The sequence below is a fragment of the Dermacentor silvarum genome, chromosome 4 (genome assembly GCF_013339745.2).
Source record: "Dermacentor silvarum isolate Dsil-2018 chromosome 4, BIME_Dsil_1.4, whole genome shotgun sequence".
Taxonomy (NCBI): domain Eukaryota; kingdom Metazoa; phylum Arthropoda; class Arachnida; order Ixodida; family Ixodidae; genus Dermacentor; species Dermacentor silvarum.
In genome coordinates, this window is record NC_051157.2 from 15,556,994 (window position 1) to 15,577,578 (window position 20,585).

Genomic DNA, 20,585 nt, shown 5'->3' on the forward strand with positions numbered 1-20,585 from the left:
GCCCATGTGTTCTTAATTAAGGGGGGACGCGGCTTTCGCATCGCGAAAAATGACTAAAAAATCGATTTTTTGAAAATCACATTTTCAGTTTCTGTAACTCTTATTCTATCTGATTCCGAAATATCATCACTGAAAACCAAGTAGAAGTGCTCTAAAAAATTTGTTTTATCAGCCAAGGTGCCGAAAAATTGTGCGGAAATCGCGAAAGAACGGCGTTTTTCAAGCCACGATATCTTCGGAACGGCGCAGCCGAGCGCCGCCATCTTGGTCTCGTTGGAAAGCGCATTTCTCCGTCTTCAAATCTGCCGCTTCAGCTATCTCCTCCATACAGAAACAAGCACACAAAAAGCAAATGATTCAAGGTCGTGCCGGAGCCACCGATTGGCCGCGACCGCCACGTGACTCCAGCGCGGTTCGCCATTGGTCCGGTGCTCGCTCCGTGATGGCGTCGTCTGCTCCGCTTGTTGCGGTCTCCTCGCGAGCTCCGGACAGTTTCCGCGGACATCGCAGTAGCGTGGCCGATCCCGCTTTTTGTGGACGTCTCGGACCCGCGGCTAAGCATTCCGAGCATCGGTGACGCGGACTTCGCGACCGAGCTTCGGGCACGGAATGCTCGGACACGCGGCTAAGCCTTTCGCGCTTAGGCGTCTCCGACTCGGCGATGAAGCACATCGCGCGCGGACTTCTCGGATCCTTTCCTAAGCATTTCGTGCGTTGGCGCCTCCGACTGCGCGACTAAGCAAATCTAGCGTCGACTCCTCAAGCCCGCGGCTACGCATTTCGCGCGTCGGCACATCGCTCAACAAGTGTCGACTCCTCGGACCCGCGGCTACGCACTTCGCGCGTCGGCACCGCAAGCGTCGACTCCTCGAGCCCGCGGTTAGGCATTTCGCGCGTCGGCACCTCGGACTGTGCGACTAAGCTAATCGAACATCGACTCCTCGAGCCCGCGGCTTGGCATTTCGCGCGTCGGCACATCGCTCATCGAGTGTCGACTCCTCGGACCCGCGGCCTAGGCACTTCGCGCGTCGGCACCTCGAGCGTCGACTCCTCGAGCCCGTGGCTAAGCATTTCGCGTGTCGGCACATCGCTCATGGAGTGTCGACACCTCGAGCGTCTATTCCTCGGACCCGCGGCTAGGCATTTCGCGCGTCGGCACCTTGGACTGCGCGATTGAGCTTACCGAGCGTTTGGACCCGCGACCAGGCATTTCGCGCATCGGCACCTCGGACTGCGCGACTAAGCTCGTCGAGCGTCTATTCCGCGGACCCGCGAGCAGGCATTTCGCACATCGGTACCTCGGACCCGCGACTTAGCACATCGCGCGCCGACTCTGTTATCGTAATGCTACGATATCTCGTAACAATTCATAAAGAGAACCTCATCATGAGCTCTGTTCACTAGGCCACTTGGGCTGGCACAGACACCTGGCTGCAGAAGTGAGGCATGATACAAAAGTATAGGCTGGAAAGCACCTAGCAGCTGCATTGCTGCCTATCTATCAGTGGCTCTCCTAACCTCCATAGCCATTGTCAATGGAAGATGATTCAGAAGGCTGCTGAGAGCCTTCATTCAGTAACATGGTCGATTCTACCAAAAGAAAACAATGCCTCACTGACTGCACTAGAGGCTGCTATCAATGAGGCAGTCTGCAGATACAACGCTAGAACTACTGTATATTTATGCCCACATAGTTCTGCACCTCACTTGGTTTGAAACCCAGGCACCATGCTCTTTGTAGAGCAGCAGTAAAGAATGCCATACAAACATAAAAAAGGCAGAATGAAGGCTCAGCAGACCAGAGGCCACATGTCCAAGAAGCCCCACGTCACAAAACACATAAAAGATTACAACTTTGGTGTGTTTTAGAGAACTGAAGAGAAGGTGCAACTTTGAGAGCCGTTTTCTCAAAACTGTTTTTTCGCCTTTCTGCTCAGTTTCTGGAGCTGATATCGTCGTTACCGTTTAGCCTATTTTGATTCTGTTTTTTTTGTCACGTTCCTTGGACTACAGTGCAGGTCGAGACAGTCTCGCATTTTTATCTTGACTATTTATAAATTTATGGCTTGGCTATTCGTTCACCCCGAAAGTGTGCTTCGTGCGAAGGTAACTTGAAAAATGACTATCTAAAAAATTTGTGTTGCGAAAAAAAAAAAGTAAGACTGCCACGACCTTCAGCACGCATTGAGCTATGCAGTCAATACTCAACGAGCCTTCCATCATGTTTTTTAAGCTCCCCAGGCCCTCCAGAAAGTTCAAGAGAGAAAAATTCTGCTCAATAAAATGTTCTCAAGTTATCACTCTGAAACTTTTATGGAAGTATCAGGGAGACATTCTAAACATTTGTGCCAATTTTCATCAAAATCCATGAAGAAATCAGGAAGTTGATTTTCAAAGCCACGTCCCCCCTTAATTCAGTCCCCCACTACAACGTCCCTCATAATGTTACTATGGGTTTGGCACAAAAAAAAATTTTTTTTAGATCTGCCGTGTGGTCATTTGCATGGCAGGGCACTTTGTGTTTGCCATATTTATGCTACTGGTCTGCTGAGAGGTTAGGGATGAAAGGATTGGACAGGAAGAGTTCTTGTCTCTGGGCTTCATGAACTAGTTTCCCGTATCTTTTGTGTACTGCCTAGTGCCTTATTGTGCCTTTCGCAACCGTGCTCACAAGTTTCAGAAGTTGTGCTCACATGCTGTGTGTTGGATTCTGTCATGTGCAGATGGAGACGACTGACATTGAAGACATTTATGACAGCATCAAAAGGTTGTACGGAGAGGAAACCACATCGACGACATCGCCAACCCCGGCCAGCATCTCCTGTGGCATGCACCAGGGCCAAGGTGGCATCAGTGTGCCCGGCTTTCCTGTCCGCGCCATGTAAAGAAACTGCCCCAGTTGATGTGGGGAAGCCACACGGAAGGATCCTTGCTAGATGCCAAGGGAAGGAAGCCAGGCCTGGTGCCAGCCCAAGACAGTTTCCCGCCCACATCACCTAGTCCATTATTTTATCATTTGCTTTTATTTTTATTAGGCCAGGGCCGGTTTAATCGCAACGAAAAGCACCGCTAGTGTTTTTGTGCAGTACTTTTAGCAGGATTAAGGTCTAGTCGCATGCCACAAAACTGTTATTCATAGCTTACATTTTTTTTTATTTGCCTTTTTTTTTCCCCCCTTTTTTTATTCTTGCGACTATGGCCATTGTTGACATGTCGCAGGTGCAACCACAACCTTGGAACACATTTTGCAAGACTGCATAGGCTGTTGCTGCTTCCCTGGTTTTGCTAGAGTACTTTTTTTTTTGTTGGACATTTATATTTTGTTATACATATATTATATACACATACACACAATTGGTTGCCACCACAGTGTTTTATTTCGAGCACTGTCACTGTTGTGCACATTGTGCGTACACCACCTGCTTGGTTGACACTGCATCGGGCAGTGACCTAGAGGATGCTGGTTTTTAGAAGGGGTGCTAGATTATTTTTAAGGTTACGAAAAACAAGTGTACTTTTACGCGGAACAAATGTGTGTTCTTGTCCACGTTGCTTTTGTGTACTCTGTGAATGTTTGCCGAGACATTTTTAAAAGCCGTTTTACACAGGGGCCACATGAGGCCTTAATCCTTCTCTCCCCTGCCTGTACGTTGGGCCGGTAATGCTTAGAGGAAGGTCACCAAAATGTTGCATTTGAAATGATTACGGAAGTTGCCGAGTAATTGTTTGCATCAAGTCGCACATCACAGTCCCACAATACTGTATAAGATACATATCACACTTAAAGGGAAGATCTCGTTAGTATGGTAGCACTCAACTCGGATCAGATATAAAGGCCTGCAGACTATACTTTTAAGACTTCGGCCTGGCACGTTGCGAGAAAGCACTTGGAAAACGTTTAGAGAATTTTCTCCTCTAATTCATGATGAGATGTTCCCTGAAGTGCGACATGTACTTTTGCAGATCTCCCACGTCCAAGAAACTGCAGCAATAAGCGTGTCGAGCAACACCTTGCTTTGCTGTGTTGTATGTGTTCACCGAGTGCTTGTTAATGTTCTTGGTTATTTATTGTACAGCACTCTTCCGGTCTGCCTGGACTAGTTTTGCTTACAGTTTATTATCCTGGTCGTAATCCACCAAAATCTTTCATTCCGACATATGAGCTGAAAAGCATGTTGTCGGTCGGCGATCACTTTTCTACGAGCCTGCTGTAAGCACCAACTCTAGCCCACGAGCGTTGTGGACTGGTTGGGGAGAGCCCATGTCTTGGAAGCGTCCAGTGTTTGTCTTACGTTCGTGTCTTTCTGTCCTTTTGTTTAGATTGTTGATTTTATGTTCTACAAGAGAGTACATTGTACAAAAAAAAAATGTATAATATGTAAAAAATGTAAAAAAAACTCATAATCCTAAAAAACCAAAAAAACATTGTAAATGAACCTCATTTCATCACCCATTTTATCATTTTTTAAAAGAGTGCATGGCACGTAGTTTTATGTTTCTTTTAATGCTCCAGATGTCCCTGCGTTTTTTCCTGTGAGAAAGGAATACTGTCCAGTGTTCTGGCAACCCATTTCTTTGGAGGCATTAAAACAAGTATTTATGAAATGCACTAGACTTTCCGTGTCTCGCTGTCGAAATTGCTGTGGCGCGTTTTTTACAGCTACAGTTGGTATAGGTGCACCCCAGCTGGACTTGCAGCGTTGCTGTTTAACCCTTCCAGGCACCAATTAATTCTGTTGATTTAAAAATTACTTTCACCGCATTTCTTACATCTTCAGAATTGTGAAAAACATAGTTGCAGAATAGATTAGGAATGTTCAATTCTTTAGTGAGTTCTATCAAACTTGCAGAAAGTGGACTCTATGCAAAAAACTCTCTACAGGAACATCATATATGAGAACATCACCTATTTCAAGTCTAGCACGCTTGAAAAGCACCTATCCAGTCGCTTGATTGTTATGCCTGGTGCAACACTGTGAAAAACAAAAGTGAACCCGCTACATACAATATACTTGCAACGAGCATAAATACCCAACCATTAACCTTCCCACTCATTTTACTAAAACATTTTGCACATGTTATTCAAACTTGCAGCACTATTCCAATCTGGTAGTGTTTCACGTGTATGCAACACATTTTAAATGTCATTCCATTCATGAATGCCATTGTTTTTGATGCACAATCTTGGCGTACACAATTGTGTACACAGCACCCTTAAAAGGTTATCATGCCTCAAAATCTCTGCAACATTGTTCGATATTTCAAATTAAAAGCAGCCTACATTGTAGCCTTTAGGGTTTTTTTTTTTTTTTTTTTTGTCTGCGTAAAAGCTTGACATTACAAACATGGATATAAAGAAGGAAATCTAAAATGCCTCTTGCCGATATCGGCAAGTAATGAATATTGCCAAGTGGTGATGGTGAACAAACCAAGCACTGTCAAACGGAACCTTTTATTGGGTGAAGTTGTGCCCAGGAAATTGAGCAACACTCAAAACACAACGGTAGCGGCGAGCACTGTCGTTTGTCGAAATTTGATGTTCAGGTCAAGTGTATCTTCTATTTGTACATGAATCACAGTACATTCCAGAATGATCGCTTGAGCTTGCTAACATTTTGGAATGTACATCAGCATTCACATTGCGCACGTGAATGCTTATAACGAATATTAAAGATGAGAAAGGTACTGTAAAGAGAAACTGCTTTGCCAATGGCTGCTAATCTTCAGAGTTTCAGTTTAGTTTAAGCAATGGTGGTGCTTGTGCAAGATGGCATATAGGAAGTAGACTTCATCGTAATACCTCTGCAGCCATAGTTCAGCATACATATGAGATTGTATCATTTGAGCTTTCATGTCAGCAGAAGAAAAGGCTTGGGCTGACAGGTAAAACATGGCCAGCCCTGGCTGGGACAAAACAAAACTTCAGTCCAACAGTTTTTTTGCTCACTGCAGAAATTTACTGTAAATAATGCTGTTCAGAACACTGCAAGTCGGTACATGCTACTGATCATTGTTAGTACATGCTACTGATCATGCTAATGATCATTGTGCTAACTACTGCTGTCACTACTTTACACTGTTTTTTTTTTTCGTTTTGTTTTTTTATGCTGTGACAGGCATGTGAAGCTTCACTTTACGAGTTGAACACAGAATTCTGCAGTCAAATTTCTTGCTGCCAAGGAATATACAAAACTACAAGTGAAGGGACTGCCATCGTAGTTCGATAAAGAGGAGCTGTGAAGCGGTGCCACCTAATGCACAGTGATATAGCTGGAAATGAAATGGTTTAAAAAGTGGTGCTAGTGCTGCTTGCATTGCACGAGTGAATTAATGTTGTGCTGCTAAATGCAACCATGAGTCCAGAATTTTCAAGAGGGGGAGGGCAACTAATAACTGGTCAGATGAGTTTTTACTACACAGACTTTGAGGCCATGTTTGCTGTTAGCTCAAGTAGATTAAATGGCAAGCACTGTTGTTGGTTTGATTTGTGATAAATTTCTTGGTCTTTCACTCCTTTGTTAATGGTCCCTAGCAAATGAACCTTTGGAAACAAGCCTTGGTGTGTACATCACAAAATCATCATTAGGAAGCACAAATTTTGAAGCTCTATAAAAAATTCCAAAGCAGTGAAAACTGTTACCATAATAGCCCAGAGAGAAAGTGTCGATGTGTACTGCAGTGCATGTAAGGAAATCACTCTATCAGTGAGTACTTACGGCAGTGTATCCACTTACGTGGGGTTTCCTGATAGTGAACACAGGTATTGAGTGCATCCATGGACAGGGCGGAGATGGCAACCCAAAACTACCAACACAAACCAAAACATAACAGTGGAATGGCAGAGAGAAGGCTTAAGCAAATATAGCAAGACATATCTTTGCACAACAGGAATGGGAATGACCAACAAAACACCACAAGCACTGACCACTAATGAAGGGCAGCTGCAATCCTTTCCACGGCCGCTGGATTAAAAAAAAAGGTGCGGCCTGCTGCATGCATCAAAAACGGAGTCATCTGCCGTTTCGCCACGAGTCTGGGACTGTTGTCTGGGATCAACATAGAAAATGAGTCAGGAACGCGCTTGGAATGCCGTCACTCGCGGAAGCCTCCGCATCTCATCTCCGCCAGCTAGCGCCGTTCGGCCCAGCCAAGCGGCCGAGAATGCAACTATGGCTGTAACGTTCGCTCCCATTGCTGGCTGGTCCATTTTTTTTTTTTTAATCTTGCGGCCGTGCCTCGTCATTCTATTTGCATTGTGCTAAAAAACTTATTAGGTAATGTCATCAACAGTGGTCCACCCAGGTATGCCTCCAGAGCCAACATTTCGACAAGGGGATTTGTCTTCGTCAAGTGAAGACAAAGTCCCTTGTCTAAATGTTGGCTCCAGAAACAATACTTGTTCAAATGCTGTTGATCACTTCGTCTACATCTTCGTGTGCAACTGTCTCATTTGGATTAGTAATGTCATCCTAGTCTACCTTGCAACTCCAAGGTTCTGGTTAAAAGACTATGTAATGTCATGAGAATGGACCATAGACAGAAGTGACCACCACAATACAGGCAGCACGGAAGAAATGCTGCTGTGACACAAGGTAACACAAGTTTAAAGGACAGGTATACAAGGAAGTAGCATTACTAGCAATAATAGTTTGGTTGTGCAATGAGAAGTGATGAGAGAAATATCATAAGGCAATGACTATCTCTCGTAACAAGTGGGAGCCTATTAGGAAGTGGGAAAAAAAGTTGTGAGAAGCAGCGACTTCAAATGGGAGACACTTGCAACAAGCTTCAATGCCGACACTTCACAACTCGAGGTGCCGAGTGTACAGCAGAGAAAGAATGTTGATAATGCTGACAAGAGTAGTCTAGTCCCATAGTAAGAAGGGAGGGCACACCGGGCACTTACCCCTGTCCCCTTCCCAAAATTTGTGTCGGCATGAGGCCTGTGTTGCATTGTTAGTGTTGTGTAGGCAACTTGCACTGAAGCTTTCTACAATTGACAGTAGTACCAGAACACAGCCCAGCGAGCAGGAGCGAAATTGGAGGGACGCCATTCATATTCACAATGACACATCAAAATGCTTATCATAAGACATAGGTCCTGCTAGAGCGTGGCAACATGAGCATTACCAAGCTTAGGCGTTCGACTGGTAAAACTCAGCTCAACACTCAGACAAGCATCTCTTGGCATTTCGAACGCCGTTCCACTTGCCGACGGCAACAATGGTTGGGATGAGAGAGTCATCGCATCCCCTGGCGAGCGCAGGGTGTTGATGTGTCAATACATGTTTCTCTCTTGACGCACACATTAAGCGCGCTAAGTTGACCCTACCCTCACTAACCTCTTGTTATGCAAATAGAAATTAAGGCCTATCTGGTTTCCGTTGTCCTGAATATTCAACAAAAACAATTACTTTCAGATATTGCAGGCCATGTTGATCTACGCAGGATGGAAGTCACCACATATTATTGGTAATGTTAAATGGAATAATCCAATGGTTAGAACTTGCATCCATTAAATAACAAGGAAATGCAGATATGAATTAAGCAAGTTTTGTGGACTGTCAAATTGCTTAAGGAAGTCATTTACAATACAACATTGCATGTGGAAAAAAGATATATTGGAACAGTATTGTTCTTGCACAAATGTGTTCGGTGAAGTTTAATTGGGATGCTGGGTATTGCATCACTTGTAAACAGCAGCACATGTAAGTGTACAGGTCTATCGTCTTAAATGGCTGCAAAGAGTACCTGTATGTCAACGTTAAAGTGATTTAGGGTGAGCATTGTTGAATGAAAACGTTAGCACAAGAGAGCTCATATATAACAGATGGAGAAAATGTGCATGTACTTCATTTAATGAGAGTTTCATACAAGATGGTAAAACACAACACAGCAGCAGCTTTCACCTTCCTGATCGAGCCACGCTTTTTGGTAGTCATAAACAGCAACAATAACAAAAAAAAAAAGAAAGCAAGTAACCGTCAGAGTTTCCCTTTCTATATAAGGGTCACTCTTTCGTTTCTCCACTGACTTCTGCTGATTCTGTACTTGCACTGCACTTCTTGCTCATGATCACAATTCTCTGGCGAAGATTGTTTATAACATCTTCCAGAGCTTCAATGTTCCTGTTTTGGTTTTCAATTACCACCTTAGCCTTGGCCAACTGCTTGGTCAGCTCCTCATTTTTGGTGCGCTGCTCGTCAAGCTGAGTGCAGAGCTCCACAAGAGTGCCAGCTGAGGCACCACCCGTAGACTTGGGCGCTGCCTCGGCCCTTCCGTCCGACGCTGCGGTTTTTATGGCCTGCGACCTGTACGCTGTAGCCGGCTCTGCGGATTCGCCATCGCTTCCTTCTTCATACTCGTCCTCGTCCAGATCCGGTGCGTCCACGTCCTCGGACTCGTCGCCAAGATCGTCATCGTCGCTGATTCCGGCTTCAGTGTCGTCCAGATTCGGTGAAAGTCGGGGCGCCTTCTTCGGATGTTCTTCACCGAAGTCGCTGTCGAAGTCCCCAGAGCGTAGCTTCTCGGGGAGCCTCTTTGCGCGCGATGGCCGGCTGCTTGGCTCGTTGTTGCCTAGAGACGTGACGTGGACAATGATTGGTCGCTTGCCATCGGCTTCCTTGGCTTCGGCGCTCATTCGCTGGCCAGCAGGCGTCACTTTCGCCGGCGAAGTCAGGGCCTTGCGTAGTTGCTCTTCGTTCAGGCGGGAAAGCTCCAACTTGGCGACCTTTACGGGCGCGCTGTTCAGAGGATTGCCTTCGTAATCGAATGCCCTCTCTTCCACTGCGCTTGGTACAAATACGGCCTCTTCTCTCTCGGGCGAAGGCGAAACCACAACTGATGACGAAGCGTCACTTTCCCTCGCGCATCGGGTACCCTTTAGCAGATGTTCAGGGATATCAAACACAGTAGGAGTAGCTCCAGTGTTGAGGTACACACGTCCGTTGAAGTGACGAAAACAATCTGGCTCAAAATGCAACGAACACAACTTGCTGTTTACGGTGGGCTTCCAAAGGCCTTTACCTCTTGCTTTAGACACAAAGGCGACCCATTTCTTGAGGCACTCTTGGTCTTTCGCTGGAAACCTTCACAAAAAGAAGCAAAGCCGTAAGCACTTTACTACCTATTGCTGTGTTTACTACCTTCATCAATCTACGCATCGCGACTGCCGATTGGGGGCTGGACCTACTCTTTACCCACGTTCCTTTAGCGGCAGTGCGAGATCGGGGCTTCGGACATTTTCGAACGTGTCACATGAAGGCTGATTTTAATTGCCCAGGTAAGGAATTTACATGCTACACAGTCCTGCAAAGTTCGCAGGCTTCACAGCAAACGATTTAAGCCAGACGCTGACTCCCGCCTCTAAGCTACCGAGATGTCTATCAAGTCTAGTACCTCTACTACACGTCACGACCTTTTCTTCTGGACGAATACTAACGAAACACTCACTTGTGAAAGGTTGTTTTGCTGCCATTATTCGATCGGTTTTTACACGCCGAACAATTAGCGGGCATCTCTTGGCGAGCGTTGCAAAGCGCTTCTCAACATTCGTTCGTTGTTGTCACAACGCCATTGACGACGCCAGAAAAGGAATAATGCGCACGAGCCACAGAGGGCGCCACTAGACATCCGCCAATACAGGGACCTTATCCGCCAATGCCCCACAACTCAAAAAAAAAAAAAAAAAAAGGAAAAGGGGGGGGGGGGGGGGGGACGTAGAATAGAAAGCGCAATGAGAGCTACGAATGTTCAAATAGTGGTTCAAACTCGTACAGAACATGCGAAAACGGCAAATGTATCAAAACTAGTAGCGAAACACAGACAACATTGTAGATAGTTTACCATGCATGGAAGACAAAGATAAGCTGGTAGACATGCGCTAACGGTTTCAGTTAACGCAACGGTTTAAGTGGGTACGTGCCAGTATATCCCAAGGATCTACATAAAGCGCTGCTATCGCGCAAATCTTGCGGATCCATATTTCTCAGCGCTGACAGCGCAGCAATGACGGGATCTGCTTCTTCGAAGAAACAGCTTTTGCCTTTATCTCAGACATCGTCGAATTTTAACGAAGATGCGTTTCAAGTGAGCCCTCTTTCTTGTACAGGTGCAATGCGTCAGATACGGGCGGGTTGTGCTGCTTGTGCATGCGATGCTCTTTGCCAGGGAATCTATAGCGAAACACGTTTAAGGACAATTTGCATTCACGCTTGTAATACGTGACGATAATTAAAAAGAAAATAATCGGGCGGTTTTCCTTTGCCACAGATTAGCGCTGTAAACAAGTGTTGCCTCCTATCGTGTGCGTATATTGTTTTCTTGAATTTCACATTGTGGGTGCTGCTTATTTGGCGTTATTTTTTGTTTTGACGACTCGCATGCACAGCGGGAGCTCCGGCAGCTTCGCGTCAGTAGGATTCACGCTTATCCCACGACCATCTTCGCCAGAGGTGGCCTCATGCCGACTGTGCCCTCTCGTAATAGCATAACTATTACGGGCCGGAATGTATCCCGAACTTCGTTGTTTGAAGCTGGAGCTTCGCCTTGTGACTCGGACGACGTCAGAGCCATGCAGACCATGTCGCCTGAACACATGGAACCAGCTGCGAGGACTCCGGAACCGCGACCGTCATTTTGCGACAAGGATGATGCCAAGACGTCCGAGCCATAGATTGCTCGCCACGCAACCAGAACAGCGCACCGATTGCCTGATTCCCGTTTGCCCAAAAATCGCAACGAAAAAGTATGCAGCACAGTTAGAATAAAATCGTCCCTGACAGCTAGTTGAACAAAATAGTCCTTGAGTGGGTCATTCTGGTGTAGTATTCTTACCCGCAAGAGTAGCAAAAATGAATGTCGGTGCCTTTACAGAAACAGACATGACCGATAACCACGGAAGCTGGATTTGGCTAATGTAACCAAAACACGCGCCTTTTTCTGTGGCGGCAGTAGTGTTGGGTGGAGGTGGCGCTAGAGTGGAAGCATAGAAGTGCAAACTAGGGACCATCAAACCTGAAAAATAGGGCACGGTGGAATTACAATAGGTACGAAGTGGTGAGAGGGATTTGGAAAGGGATGATGGTCCCTAGTTTGACTTTCGGCAATGCGGTCCTGTGCATGAGATCAGAGCATAGAGAAAGAAATTCGATTTCCTTTCTCTATGATCAGAGCCTCAGAGGTTCGAGCAAGGTTGGAAGTTATAGCAGCGAGGGGTAGGTAGGCTTGCTTTGGGAGCACTCGGAAATACACCAAATCAGGGTGTACAGGGTGACATGGGATGGACATCATTCGAGGGCAGGGAAGCTAGCAGCAAGATAGAATTTGCGGAGCGATTGAGAGAAATGGCAGAAAAGCAGTGGGCAAGAAGAGTTTTCAGTTGTTTGTACATGAGGAATGTCGACACAAAATGGAGGAAGCTGATCAGAAAATTGTCAATCAAATATTTCGACTGCAGGAGGGATGCAAACCAAGAAACAGCAGTTAATAAAAAGGTTAAAGAAACAGAGAGGGGTCTATGGAAAACAGGGATGCAGACGAAATCAGCACTGGGAACATACAGAACTTTCAAGCAAGAAATTGCCAAAGAAAATATCTATGATAATTCTAGGGGAAGCTCTTTGTTGTTTGAAGCCAGAACGTACGGGAGTATTGCGGACTAAAGATGTACCGAGTCAAGTTGTGCGGTTCGTGTGGAGAGGAAGAGGAAACGGCTGAACACCTCATACACTCTAAGAACAGTTGCACCCTTTGGGGTGCATTTTTGCCACACAACGATAATCGTCATCTGTCTTGCTTGCGTTTCCTATGTTGAAAACTCTGCACTTGCTACTTTCCTGTCGAGAACGCTGTGTCATGCTGATAACGCTCTTGTCGTTCGTGACCGAGAAGTGCCGGGCGCACAGCGTTAAAGAAAGGAAAGCCACGCAAGTCAGATGTCGATTATTGTTCTCTGGCAAAAATACGCCCCAAAGGGTACAACTGTTCTTAGAGTGTACTTTTCTGTAAAGGGCATAGAGCCCTTTACCATAGAAACTCTATGGTAAAGGGCTTAACACTACCGCATTATTAACTCTATGCCCTACCGAGCGGCCGTGACCCTACAGTGCAAAGCAACGGGCCTGATTTTTTCAAAGCATTGGGGTTTAAGGACAGCGGCGGCAAAATAGACTTTAAGCGGGTAGAAATAACCAAACGAAGGTTATCTGATTGTTGGCTAAAATCAAGGCAGGGGTGAAATTTCACCCTCCACAAAGTACAAAATATGTTAATAGTCACGGATAGGTGGCGTGTGCCACCGCCTGATTTAAAGGGTTCGGAATTCCTTTCTCTATGGGTTTAGCCTCATCCATCCATCCATCCATCGAGCATAATGGTGGGTGCAAGTCGCTAGATTTTCTGCTAATATCTAGGGACTGCTAGGGACTTTAGGTGGTAGCGGTAAGGACGGCGATACGCAACTTTTTAAAAAGAAATTGAAATTATTGTTTACGAGTCTCATTTAATGATCGAATTACTCGAGTTATTATTGCAATAAAGTGAATCTTGTCTTTTTTTATGCATCGGGCCCACTGTGGGCCGCTGTCGCCCAACATTTTTGCTCTTGCCTTCGGCCGATGCTTCGGCATCAAAACATGAGAGGGCGTTCACTGTTCACATTAGACGCTGGTCTCGAATTTTCTCTGTTGCACGTGAGGTACGGTACGCACGCTTGTCTGATTTTTAGGTGCTACTTAAGTATTTAACCGTGTGCAGTTGGCTTGTAGTTCGCTGAAACAACGGCCTTGGTCGTATAAATGCCTGTACAAGATTAGCGACGCGTGTTTTCCTCCCACGAACGTCGGTGCGTTACGAGTGGCACGTTTGTTCGTGTGCATACACCCTTGTTTACGTTCCGAGGTGGCATTAGAGACAGGTAGACTTTGTCAATGCACGTTAAACGCTGTACGCATTAACGCACGGAAGGATTAGTAAGCAGTGTACTTGTTGCGGTAATACGTGAAGCCAATAGCCCTGTAGCGCAATTACCGGCGCGTTCTGCTGTACGCCAGATTGACTGAACGTGCATTGGCTGAACGTGCAACGCAGTGCCTGAACGTTAAAGCAAAAAAAAGAAAAAAAAAAAGAAAAAAAAAGTTTTGATTGTAGCTTCATGTCCCTTCTCATGCAGTATGGCATAGCCTCCTCTATAGAGGAGGCTATGAGTATGGTTTGGCGGAGGAAATAGCTGTGCGAAGAACATGTACCGAATCGTGCGACGTTCTTGAGTTGTCGGTAGCACGGACACGCGTTTCGTGTAGATTTAAGATGTCGCGGTGTGATGTGTCTAGTTTCTGTAACGCATCAGTTGGGTGATGATAGCGACTCATATATGTATGTCTGTTAAGCAGTACTGGCAGCAGGTTCTCGTAGACACTTACCGCGACCGCGGCAACGAGCCGGTCGATCGGTGAACACGTGTGCCAATATCAATAAACTTTGACGGAAAGCGCATCTTTTGTTCACTACGCCCTGTTGCCTGCTACTCCCTGTTGTAAATCAAGTGCAGTGTTATAAATTTGTATTGGGCCACTTGATGAATGTGAACCTTCCTCTTAGTGCTGGGCGCTCGTAGAGGTGTGGAAAGATGTCGTACCTCGGAAGGGAACAGCTGCGTCAGCTGGAAGCCTTTGTGGAGTTCTGCAGTACGAAGCCAGAGATCTTGCACAAGCCAGAGCTGAGTTTCTTCAAGCAGTATTTGGAAAGGTAATGTTGTCGATTCTAACCTCTTTTTGTTTAACGCCCCTACTCATGTGACTCGAAACAGCCATGTTTTCTTGGAATTTACATTCTGGTATGAGTGTTGTAATCTGTAATGGATATGCTGTTTGGAGTTTCCAGCCACTGACGCTTGGTTACATTAAGCACAGCGTTTGAGTGTTTATAATAATGGTGAGAGATATGTTTTGAAAAATAATGTGTGCTGTTATACAGACTAGATGAAGGAAGCCTACTTCAAAGGAGCCTGTGAGCTAGAATGATACATTTGACCTTGAACAGGCAGCACTGTATCCCAACCCTCTTTCCTGCAACGGGAAACATTCACTTTATAATGGAACTTGTTGCTTGTGCACAGTTTTTTTTAGTATATATATATATATATATATATATATATATATATATATATATATATATATATAAAATAATATGATCCTTGTACAGGTACATGCAGGGTGCATACAAACAACCTTCGAACACGCAGGAAGAATAAAGTGATATATGCTAATCAGTAACACAATCAGTTCTGTACGGCAAAGAGATCCAGTCATTAATAGTTCGTGGAAAAAATGAACGTTTGACCACTTATGTCTGTGTAAAATATGGGGTCAAGAATTGGAGTTAGTGGTGCTGGGTTTGTTTATCTGTTTGGGTTTTGGAGGTATATTGAAGGTTGAATAATTAAGTCGTTACTAAGAAGTGAAGAAATGAAGTGAAGGGCGAACTTTTTTTTCGTGAATTAAGCAACTGTTTCCCATTTGTTGCCATGAGTTCTGATAGTGAACGTAACTGTGAAAATTTAGAATAAATAAATCAAACGGCCTTTCTTTGTATTTTTTAAAGTTTTTTTAATGCTTAGTTCGAGGGGTATAGGGATTCTAGACTATACATGCATACTGTGGGAAAACGCCTTGGTCCCGCGGTCCACGGCAGCAGGTTCCAACCTCGGCCGGCCGCGCCCTAGGGCACCCAGTCGCCACTAGCGCGTTCCACGCACCACTGCTCGCGCGCCCGTCCTCTTCTTTGTCCACGGTTGGCTCCTATCCACTATTCACGTCAGCGTTCCCATACTGCCTCTTCCTCTGCGAGGGCGTTGACGGCACTGGCCCTCGGTGTTTGAACCCGGCGGCACGGACGACGAGAGATGCCGAGTCGCCATGAGTGACGACGCTATGCGCTTGTTGCGCACGGCCACGATCACAGCAAAAGAAACACAAAACCGAAAGAAAGACACACACCGCTGCTCCGCATTGCAAAATCACTCGCTCACTCCGCCACGTCGTCACAGCGAGCGCACCGCAAGGCACAAAACGAGAAGAAGCGACAAGTTGGCGGCGGGTGGTGCAATTGGTTGTTGGCACAACGGGTGCAAGCATTCACTAGTGCCATTCCTTCCTCCATGGCTAGCGCTTTTCCCCACAGCTCCGCTGCACAGGCGTTGACGGCACTGGCCCTCGGTGGCTGGCAGCGACGGCATGACACTCCTATGGGCGGCGAACCTTGGAGACTGATAATGCACCGAACGAGGATCAGCTTAGCCATCAAGGCCGAGTCACCAAGGTCTTCCAGGAACCCGCAGGCCCTAAACCTGACTGGCTTCCCTGACGGACTCCTTGCGAAGAATGAGCAGACCAGGTGGTGCAGCTTCGGAGTTGAGGTCTTGCAGGAAGCAAAGGCCCTAAACCATTTTAGGTCTTGCAGGAACCAGACGCCCTAAACCATCCCCCGGCGCAAACCTGGTCTAGTTTTCTTCTCCGACCTCGTTCTGACGAGTGCAACACAGCAGGTCGCCGGAAGGAGCTGTCGCCCGCTCAATGCCTTGCCACCAGAGACCACACCGCGCCACAGCAGAGAACCAGAGAACCGCGCACCGAGGGACGGAGCCGCTCTTGAGGTGGTGTTGGCGCGATCGCGCGCATGATGTCACCTGCGCTGACGATGCCCTTCTTGAACGATGGCGCTGGGAGCAGCAGCAGTGCGTAGAAGACCACGCCTACACCAGGACCCACGCCAGGCTCGATGACGGCGACGGAAGAGGAACCGGCGGAATCGCACGGCATCGAACACCAGAGGTGCAGCTCGCACCGCAGAAATCGTCATGCGCCATGGCCGGGTAGGAGTCGCTACTAGCCGTGGAACGGGTACCACCAGCCTTCCCCACGACCATGGTCCGTCCCGGAACATAGCCGGGGCCCCACGTTTGGCGCCATTGTGGGAAAACGCCTCAGTCCCGCGGTCCACGGCAGCAGCTCCAGTCTCAGCCGGCCGTGCCCAAGCCGCAGCTCGCGCATTCCTCGCACCACTGCGCGCGCCTCTGTCCTCTTCTTTGTCCCCGGTTGGCTCCTATCCACTATTCATGTCAGCGTTCCCACAATACTTGGGTCTTTAAATAGTAATATAACGCTACTAGAAAATGAGCCCAGTGCACAGACAACAGAATATGCTTCTTGTGCAGAGCAGAAATCTCCCTGCTGTAACCTGTGAAGAATTTCTCGGCTAAAGTAACCATGCCATGCATGATAACTCCTTGTATGCTTCATCATGCTTGCAGCCTTGGTGCCAAGATTCCCCCCGCTCCTCGTTCCCCGAGCCCCCCACCGAAGGCCAAACAACAGGTCAGTCTCCATTTGTTTTCATGCTGCGCACCTGCACTTCATAAAAACTGGCCTGTTTAGTTTATTGAACAGCTTGCACGAATGTTTCACCTGCTTGTACGGTGTGTAGGGGACACTTCTGTGCATAGTGATCAGTTGCGATGCTTGACAAGGTTGTGGGTTTGATTACCTGCCATGTAGGCTGCATTTCTAGGAGGCCGGAATGTGTATATCTGTGCACTTACGTGTCTACTGAAGAAATCGAGGTGACTAAATTCAATCTAGAGCTGTACAATCCTCATTGCCCATGATGCAGCTTCGGGATGTAAAACTTGTCAGGTTATGACTTTTCGCTCAGTTTTTGTGCAACATTGGTTAAGAGCTCGAAATAGGGTTTAGTTTGTGTGTCCATCCCTTCATTTTGATTTGTTCTGGCATGTGTTGTCTTACTGTAATCCATGGATCATACAAATACCGTGTGCAACCTTCTACGGCGACTTGCTCAAAAAAAAAAAAAAAATGCTCGAAACAGAGTTTGCTAGTCTGTTTCGTTATGCCACAGCAGGCATCATAGTTCCATTTTTGTTGCCATCATTGCAAATAGCTGTGCAAGTTTGAACAGAATCGAAGGAGCAGTTGTGCAAAGCTCGGGACATTAAGTAGTTTCAAGAGAGTAACTACTGTCACAGTGAATGAGTTGAAAAGCTGCAAGAATTGCTGAAATCTGCTGAGTTTTCTTGACATAAATAAACCATTTACTACAGCTGTAAGACATGCAGCTTGGTGCAGTCGCATGTCTTGCTTTTTGTGTTGCCTTTCATGATGTGGCATGAGTTGCATGTGGTAGAAGGAATTCGATAATTAGAGTGATTTCATGCTTTGGTGATATGCTATTGCAAAGTTCTTTCATGCAGCCACAGAGGTTGTTTCATGTGTGGTTTGGTGATGTTTTCTGTCCATTGAGGACTAAAATTGGGCTCTGATCTTGCAAGATGGTACTCTTCGTTATGCTTTTGCAGTGCTTCGTAGTGGCTTTGCAGTGGACTACATCTGTTAGTATTTTATTGCTGCCAACATTGCAAATTGGCACATTGACATTAATGCTGGCATAGTATTTCATGTTGGCAGAAATGTGAGATTTTATCACAGGGGCACCACATCCATCTTGTCCAGGTCATCACAGTTATGTTAGTTCTTCATAAAAAAGTTTAGCACATTTAGCATGTTGATTTCTTTGCTTACTTGATGCAGTAAGTGGTAGATGCCTTAGTTCATGAGTTTTGTTACACTACAGGAAGAAGTCAACATGGAGGAGCCAACCCCTGAGCCAGAGCCTGAACCAGTAAACCCAGAAAGTGAAGAGAGTGAAGTTGGTGAGAGAATTAAACTTTGCAGTGGTGTTGACTCTCAAATATTTAAATTGAGGTAGTTTGTGATCCAACTTGGCACACTGCGTTTTCGGCAAATTGTAAGTTCAGTTTACATTCTGTCGATTCAGACTCCTTCCAGGCAAAGCATTACCAAAATTATCTGGCTTCTGTGGCCGAAAGCGTCCTAGTGCTGTATATCATAGGGTGCCTCGATGCCAGCGCTGCTTTACAGGGTGGGGACAGCCTTTGAACCGCCCCGCGCCGCCGCTCTGGCTTTCCTTGTGCGCTCCATTTGCTTTCCTTGTGGCGTTGTGGTGCGAGAGCTTGTGTTTTGTGTAGTCCCTTGTGACGTTCATGTTAACAAAACATGACGGGCTGTTGTGTTGCTCTGTGCACTGGATCGACCGCAAAAGAGCCGCGGATATTTTGTTACCCCCCGCGACGTTACATGAAGAAATGGGCAGCGCAAGTAAAATGTGACAACTGGATACCGATGGACACAACGAAGATATATGCGAGTGAGGATCATGATTTTGTTAAGAATAATGTCCCTTTGTAATTGTTTTCATTTTCACAGAGAAGTTGCTTGTATATGTTGGCGTGTGTTTTCTAGTGATTATAAGGCTATATATTATAATTTAATTATATATTATGATTATAATATATTATGATTATTATTATGATTATTATTACTATAATAATATTATTATAATAATAATATATTATTATATATTAATAATATATTATAATAAATTATAATATATTATAATTATATATTATGATTATAAGGCTATATGGTGTGATCGCCGTGTTTGACTTGCTGCAACGGCGTAGGTTTATTCTATACGTTTGTGAATTGGCCTTTTTTGTAGCTAGAAGTATTGGGGCACTTGTAAACTCGTTTGCTGGATACGCGATCGATGACAGTACCTACCTGGTCGATTTTTTTTCAACATAAATTAAAGGAGCACAAATCATCACTCAGTAGGAAGAGAGTGATGAGAGAAGCGAATTTATTCTCGACTTAGAGGAAGTTTCTTCTCTTGAGGAAGATGTGCTCGCCCACTTGACAGGCTTTTTGTTAAATCCGATTATCAGTACTGTGGAACACTGCTCTGTGTGCATGTGCATGCTAGCGGCTGAACAACCTGGACAGGAACACCACCTTACTCTTCTAAATGAATATGTCCAAGTTGGAAAAATTTTAATTTATGAAAACATACAAATTCTGCACTTTGTTAATGTGACAGTGCTCTGAAGTCTTTTGCTGAATCTCAAGATCTAAGCTGTCTGAGAACACCATTGAAAGCACCGAAGGAAATTATTGGAAATAATGTAACCTTGCCAGGAAGCCCATGTTATCAGCACACAGATGTGACTGGAAAACTTATTGAGCGATTTGTGTCCACACTTCTCCACATCTGTGTTGGCTTAACACTCCTGAAAGGCAGCTGAGTGTAATGCTAGCAAGACTAGCTGATACGAGCGCGCAGTAGAGCAACCACATTTTAACCAGATAACCTTGCTGAGAGCTTATAAAGTGAAATATTTAGTGCTTACTTTTGTAAATAAATTCTGTTTGGGTGTTGAAAACTGTTCTCTGTGCATTTTTCTTCTTCAGTAGGCACATAAACTGCTGCATACCTACTCACGCGACGTCTCCTAATTTTTCTCCTAGTTTCATAAATATGACTGGTCAACCATATAACGCAGTTACTACTATTAAAAGAGTTTCAAACTTAAAATTTCATCCAAGTGTACAATTCCAGTAATATTTGTGGGACGTTTACCAGTTAAGTGAGTAAATAAAAAATGGGGTAACCTCGCAAACAAATCGTGCCACCTTCAGGTTGCGATACACGCG

General features: G+C 45.6%; 3 protein-coding genes across 5 annotated transcripts in view; 2 read left to right on the top strand and 1 right to left on the bottom strand.

Moving 5' to 3' along the window:
- Positions 1-4,609, top strand: part of LOC119449509 (cyclin-I) — a 35,050-nt gene extending 30,441 nt beyond the window's left edge. For both annotated transcript variants that reach the window (XM_049665269.1, XM_037712691.2), the window contains exon 8: positions 2,724-4,609. In XM_049665269.1, coding sequence (XP_049521226.1) covers positions 2,724-2,885 — 162 coding nt within the window. In that variant the 3' untranslated portion in view covers positions 2,886-4,609. The remainder of the gene's footprint in view (positions 1-2,723) is intronic.
- A 4,231-nt stretch (positions 4,610-8,840) lies between these two features.
- On the bottom strand, positions 8,841-10,607 carry LOC119449508 (uncharacterized). The gene is made up of 2 exons (XM_037712690.2): positions 10,453-10,607; positions 8,841-10,088 (listed from the first exon to the last, which is right to left on the bottom strand). Exons 1-2 carry the CDS (start codon positions 10,515-10,517, stop codon positions 9,011-9,013), a joined length of 1,143 nt encoding a protein of 380 aa, XP_037568618.1. The 5' UTR covers positions 10,518-10,607; the 3' UTR covers positions 8,841-9,010.
- Positions 10,608-13,555: 2,948 nt separating this feature from the next.
- LOC119449511 (hsc70-interacting protein-like) overlaps positions 13,556-20,585 on the top strand; it is a 91,643-nt gene continuing 84,613 nt past the window's right edge. For both annotated transcript variants that reach the window (XM_037712693.2, XM_049665271.1), the window contains exons 1-4: positions 13,556-13,696; positions 14,599-14,745; positions 17,309-17,372; positions 18,646-18,724. In XM_037712693.2, the coding sequence (XP_037568621.1) occupies positions 14,627-14,745; positions 17,309-17,372; positions 18,646-18,724 (262 nt within the window). In that variant the 5' untranslated portion in view covers positions 13,556-13,696; positions 14,599-14,626. The remainder of the gene's footprint in view (positions 13,697-14,598; positions 14,746-17,308; positions 17,373-18,645; positions 18,725-20,585) is intronic.